The sequence below is a fragment of the Trifolium pratense genome, linkage group LG2, assembly GCF_020283565.1.
Source record: "Trifolium pratense cultivar HEN17-A07 linkage group LG2, ARS_RC_1.1, whole genome shotgun sequence".
Classification (NCBI taxonomy): Eukaryota; Viridiplantae; Streptophyta; class Magnoliopsida; order Fabales; family Fabaceae; genus Trifolium; species Trifolium pratense.
This window is the reverse complement of record NC_060060.1, coordinates 50,206,312-50,213,018: the sequence shown is the minus strand read 5'-3', so window position 1 is coordinate 50,213,018 and position 6,707 is coordinate 50,206,312. Positions and strand designations below refer to the sequence as shown.

Below are 6,707 nucleotides of genomic sequence, written 5' to 3'. Positions count from 1 at the left end.
ACTGGCTATCATCTAAAAATGTATGGTTTCATCCTAATAGTTGGTTTTGCAGCAAACACTTATACGGTATATATCCATTTTATAAGTGTAAATTTTTGTGAGAATGCAATGCTAGTTGAATTAAATGTATCGAAATTAAGATATTCTCTCTAAAGTTGAAAATTTTGTAAGTATAGTTTATATTAATATAAATGTGCAATTGTTGTGAGTTAGAACATGAAATTAGTGTTGCTAAACATGAGCATTTTTGAATTGGCTACAACACCTATCAAACAAGCTAAACAAGCTACAACACCTATTCAAATGACTTTGTTTGCTCAATTGCCACTATGATAGATGCAAATACGCTATGGGATCGAATGACTTTTCCGAAAGCATTAGGAGGTATGGGTTTCCGTGATTTACACACTTTTAACTTGGCTATGATAGCAAAGCAAGGGTGGAACATTATGACAAAACACACACGCTAGTGGCCAAACTTTACAAAGCAAAGTACTTTCCAAATTCCTCTTTCTTTGAATCACAAATTGGTCATAACCCAAGCTATGCTTGGAGAGGTATATGGAATGCGCGTCAAATACTAATGAAAGGGTGTAGGTGGAGCATTGGAAACGGGACTAACATAAAAGTCATGAGTTAGCCGTGGTTGAGAGAAAAAGAAGGGGATTGGATTCCATCACCCCAAGTACAAGGTGCGTATAATATTACGGTGAATGATCTTGTGAATACTAATGTGAAATCATGGAATAAGGAGAAAATTGAGTCACTTTTTCCCTTGCATATTGCTAATCATATTTTTGATATTCCGCTACATGATATGATTGAGAGGACAAGTTGATATGGTATGATAATTTACATGGCCAATATAGTGTCAAAAGTGGATATAATCTCATGTTAAATGCCACAGGTGTTGATGTCTCGTCCCAACATAGTGACTGGAAAAGTCTTTGGAAAATTCATGCTCCCCCAAAGGCCAAACATCTCCTATGGCGTATTTGCAAAGGATGCTTGTCAACACGTATTCAGCTACAAGAAAGCAATGAGGATGATTGGCATATTCTATTTGATTGCATTGACAACATACACGCAAGACAAGCTGCGGGTCTAGACCATGTTATCATGCTTGGCTACAGCAGTTCAGCAGTGTTTCTGAGGTAATCCGAGAGGTTATTTCAGCCGAGAATAAGCAGACACAGCAGGAGTTCTTGCAATGTTACTGTGGGTGCTATGCTATGGAATAATCGGAATAATAGTGTTTGGAATGATTCAAAGGAGCAGGGAAGAAGCTTAAGGATTAAAGCAAGGCTGCTATGGGAGGAATGGAATTCTGTACACCAGATGCAGTGTGACAACCAACCAGCATAACAGCAACAGCAGGTCCAATCATGGCATAAACCGCCTTTTGAGATGGTACAAATGTAATATAGATGCGGGTTTCCATGAAGCCTTAAACAAAACCAGTCTCGGCTGGTGCTTGAGGGATCATGTTATATTTGAAACAGATTCTAAGAGTGTGGTGAATGCAATTCAACATCTCCATGGTGGTCAGCCATAATTTAGTGTACTTGTTCAACATATCAAAAATGTATTGTTGTTACATATAAAAAATGTATTGTTGTTACATCCAAACTTTGTTGTGAGAAATGAGAACTATTAATAATAACTATCATATTTAATTGACGCATTAGATTAATATTTTCTCACTCACTTAAAACTTCATGTGATTCTATTTGAGCAAATTAAAATATCTTCCTATATATATTATTTCCTAATTTATTTCTATAATATTATCTTTCCTAATTTTTTTAATGCACCTCCCACTCCAAAACCTACCAAAAGTAATATACTCCTCTAGTTTACTCCATAACTTGCCGCTTGCCACCATCTTCTTCTTGTATCAATTGTTTTTTTAATATTTGTAAGTTTATTTGCTATCACTTTTTGCCATTGTTGATAAAGAGTTTGAAATTGAAATATAAAAAATATCTACGTCAATTACTATATAAAAAAAATTGCATAAAAAAATAATTTTACAATCGAAAAAGAAATGACATCGTTGAGATAACCTTACAAATATAAAGAAGATGATACAAGAAGATGGCGGCAAGCAGTGAAGAAAAAAAAAAGAGGTATTAGCTGTTCGGTAGGTTTTGTTGGTGGGAGGTGGATTATAATAGATTAGGAAATATTATATATAGGAAGATCTTTTAATTTGCACAAATAAAATCACATGAGGTTTTAAGTGAGTGAGAGAATTTTAATCTAACACGTCAATTAATTATCAGTTCTCATTTCTCACAATAATTATTAGTTCTCACCGGATATATATATATATATATATATATATATATATATATATATATATATATATATATATATGAAGCTATTGGACATACAATGAATTTTTTTACCATGTTGAATATGATATTTATAAATCCCGATTGAATAGCATATAGTCAGAACTCAGAACATCTTTTTTCTATGTACTAACCATTTGAATATTGACAATGATAAACTAAAAGCTAAAAAAGTAAGCTTATAAATCTAAAAAATAAATTATAAACTAACAAAATAAACCATGAATTTAACTCTTTTAAAAAAAACTATTATCAAATAGAACTTTTATTTAATTTTTTATTTTTTTTTTACAATAACAAACTTAACTTATATCATTAATAATATCAGTAGTTCTACAATTTGACAACAAATCAAACACACGAGGATTAGCCGAATATATAGCTGGCATAACTAACTTATGGGCTGTCATATTAGCTTGCTTCATAGAGAACTCAACCAATGAGTTTGAACATAAGTTCAGTAAACAAGATTTACAATCTATAATAATAAACTCAAAATAAGATAAATCATGTATTGTCATGTTAAAACCGTCGACAACAACACTCTTAACATCCAAATTAAAAATAACATTCTCAGCCTCATTTCACCTGCCCATTTAATTTAACTTATAAACTTTGTAAAACAAACTTATAAACTATAAACAACTAGCTTCATTATCTTGAAGCAACTAAACAACTAGCTGACCGCCAATTCCATCATGCCTCTTGAAGAAGTGGAAGTTGACCACTTCTTTCGCTCTCTAGAATTATTTTTGTCAAAATATGATCTATCCAAAAAAAATAAAATCATAAACATATATATACAAAATCAAGTTAAAGATGGTAACTATAAGTATCCAAAACCCAAACTTAACAAGAAAAAGAAAATCCAAAACCCAATTCAAACTCTGTCTAGACTCTAGACTAGATTAAGAAAGCGTACATAATAAGTAGAAGAATAATGCTAGCAACACACTCTTTAACAAACACACTCCAACACATTCTCTTTTATTGGTTGAAATTCACATGGGTCCCATAAAAAAATGTGGACCCATATAACTTTTATGGAACCCATGTGAATTTCAACCAATAAAAAAAAGTGTGTTGGAGTGTGTTGCTAGCACTTCTCATAAGTAAAAATATAAGGTGGAATTCCGGTACTCTTAATTATTCATCTTATAAAATAAATTTTTAACTACTAGATAATTTGACAATTTTTATTTACTAATTCTATTATTAGAAATTTGCTTAAAATTAAAATATTTCGCATTGTAAGTAGCTGTGGCTTGCTCTCTTAAAATCCAGAGTGCAGCTACCACTGAGTAGATGGTCAAATTAGCACACTACTAAACCCACCTACCCCATAATTTTTTTTATATTAATTCCTAAATTCCTATTATAAATAGAAGCTTTGGCCACCCTTTTGTTCAAAACATTCTTCTTATCACATAATCTTATAACACAACAAACAAAATGGCTGCTGCTGCAGCACCTACGGTCCCTAAAATAGTCCTCCCTTCCGCCACCGGACAACGGAAAATGCCGGTAATGGGCCTCGGCACTGCGCCGGAAGCAACCAGTAAGGTAACTACAAAAGATGCTGTCCTTGAAGCCATCAAACAGGGTTATAGACATTTTGATGCTGCTGCTGCTTATGGTGTTGAACAATCTGTTGGTGAAGCTATAGCTGAAGCACTTAAACTTGGATTAATTTCATCTAGAGATGAACTTTTTGTTACTTCTAAATTGTGGGTCACTGATAATCATCCTCAGCTCATTGTTCCTGCTCTACAGAAATCTCTCAAGTAATAAAAACTAAACTTCTAGTTCTAGCTACTTTTTTTTTTTTATATAAAAGAAATTATATAAGTGAGAATACTTAGACACAGTTCTAGCTACAACAGTTTTCAAAGTGATTTGAACTGTGTTCGTTAAAGTTACAAAATCAAACTCTTACCACTGAGTAGACACATAATCAAATTCGACACGTATGATGTATACATGTTTGTAATTTGCAGGACTCTTCAATTAGAATACTTAGACCTCATTTTGATCCATTGGCCAATTACTACTAAACCTGGTGAAGTTAAATACCCTATTGATGTATCAGACATTGTGGAATTTGACATGAAAGGTGTGTGGACATCATTGGAAGAATGTCAAAAACTTGGTCTCACCAAAGCTATTGGAGTCAGTAACTTCTCTATCAAGAAGCTTGAAAAATTGCTATCCTTTGCAACCATCCTTCCAGCAGTGAATCAAGTAATTAATACTACTAACATCATAAATTGAAATTAGGCTAACCATATTTTACTTGAATTAATATACTAATAATCATTGATTAATTAATCCTAATAGGTTGAAGTAAACCTTGGTTGGCAACAAGAGAAACTTAGAGCTTTCTGCAAGGAAAAGGGTATTATTGTAACTGCCTTCTCACCCCTAAGGAAGGGTGCTAGCAGGGGAGCTAATTTAGTGATGGACAATGATATACTCAAAGAATTGGCAGATGCTCATGGCAAGACTATAGCTCAGGTATATATAATATCATCATAAGAGTGTGTATATACCACGATGTTTTAAAAATCGAATCGAATTTTTCGAATTTATAAAAAATCCATTGGTTTGATTCTTACTAGTTTAATTGGTTTTCATTTCCTTTGCTCTTTATTTTTTTATTTATCATTTGATTCAACCATATTTAAATCAATTGAACCAACAGAATATTATCTGAAGGCTTCAACGATTCGATCTTCGATCCGGTTATTAAAACATTGATTTGATTTATTTTAGTTATATTACTTTAAGAACTATATATATTTTACCTGTTCATAAATTTAATGTTTCAATCAAATAATTTGCAGATTTGTCTTAGATGGTTATATGAACAAGGATTGAGTTTTGTGGTTAAAAGCTATGACAAGGAGAGGATGAACCAAAACTTGCAAATCTTTGACTGGTCATTGACTGAAGATGATTACAGGAAAATAAGTGAAATCCACCAAGAGAGACTCATCAAAGGACCAACCAAGCCTCTTCTTGATGATTTATGGGATGAAGAATGAAAAATCAATACAATTTTAATGAATGGATGTTGCTACTTACTCTGAATAAAGCAAGGGTCATCATCATAGTGGTTATGAGTACACTTTGTGGAGTGGAGTTGATTTTGTTCTATGTACCGTTTCTCAAAAGAGTAATTTTAATTCTCGGAGCCTTCTAACTTTTCTTCCATAGTTATATTGTATTTAATAAGAATAATTGACCACTTGTAAAATTTTAATTTTAATATCTCACCACCAAATACAAACAATGAATTATTTGTCTTTGATCATCTATATTCGTATAAAAAATACTTGTAGTTGTCACCCAATACAATAATAATATATTATGCGATGATTGTCACTCTTATTATGGGAAACTTATCCTATAGCACTGTCTCCCATACTTTTCAATTTAATACTAATGTCTAAATTTATAAGATACGGATTAATAATAATGACTACAAACAATACAAAAACTATACTTTTGTCTTGCAGTCTACTTGTACTATATAGTGCCAATTATTTATTAGCGTAGTTTGAGAAAATTAACTTTTCGATGATGATACTAAACCATGTCCATGGGATCCATCCACCCACCGCCTCTCAGATGATTTCAGTACTTAGTTAATGAAATTCAATTGAAGAAATATAATATGATTGAAAGCTATATGCAAAATTAATTTACAAGGGACTGTTTAATTTGTAAAATATTATAAAATAACAAAGTAAATTTTCAACCTATTAAATACCTTTTTATTTTATAGTCTCTCCGGTTCTAAATATAAGAACAAAACACTTTTTAGATTAAAAAAACAAACTAAATTCTTAAGCTATTAAATAACTTTTTATTTTATAATTTTTCCGATTGTAAATATAAGAAACAAAATATTTTTTAGATTTATTGAAAAATAGATGTATTTAGTCTAAAATAACATAACAGTTTCTATTTTTCAATTAACCTGGAAAACTGGAGAGGATACAAATCTGTATTTAACAAGCTAGGTACTAAATTAATTACATACAGAGTAATGCTATTATTAATTTGAATAATTTATTGTTTAAGAAAACAAATAAGATTATATAAACAAAACCTCCCTAAAACACAAGGCGTGTCTAAGAGAGGAGAACAAAGTGATAACAAGACAAGACTAGCACCCACACCAGAGACATCAAGGAGGGCATAAAAACAAAACAATACAGAGGACAAGACCACAGGGTGATTGAAATTATAACAGAAATTGCGTTTCTTTGCCTTCTACACCACCACAATCAATTTGATTTTTTCTAGCATTTGATCCTTCAACGAAACCTGTTACTAAAGAAACAT

General features: G+C 31.6%; 1 protein-coding gene across 2 annotated transcripts; it reads left to right on the top strand.

Moving 5' to 3' along the window:
- The first annotated feature begins 3,749 nt into the window (after positions 1-3,749).
- Positions 3,750-5,670, top strand: LOC123909596 (NAD(P)H-dependent 6'-deoxychalcone synthase-like). 2 transcript variants are annotated; one of them, XR_006809968.1, is made up of 5 exons: positions 3,763-4,141; positions 4,355-4,598; positions 4,695-4,871; positions 5,201-5,515; positions 5,557-5,670. XR_006809968.1 is itself a non-coding variant. In XM_045960463.1 (4 exons), exons 1-4 carry the CDS (start codon positions 3,810-3,812, stop codon positions 5,399-5,401), a joined length of 954 nt encoding a protein of 317 aa, XP_045816419.1. In that variant the 5' UTR covers positions 3,750-3,809; the 3' UTR covers positions 5,402-5,670. The 2 variants fall into 2 exon arrangements, 1 of the variants encoding a protein (XP_045816419.1); XM_045960463.1 differs by having other exon boundaries at positions 3,750-4,141; positions 5,201-5,670.
- Positions 5,671-6,707: the final 1,037 nt, after the last annotated feature.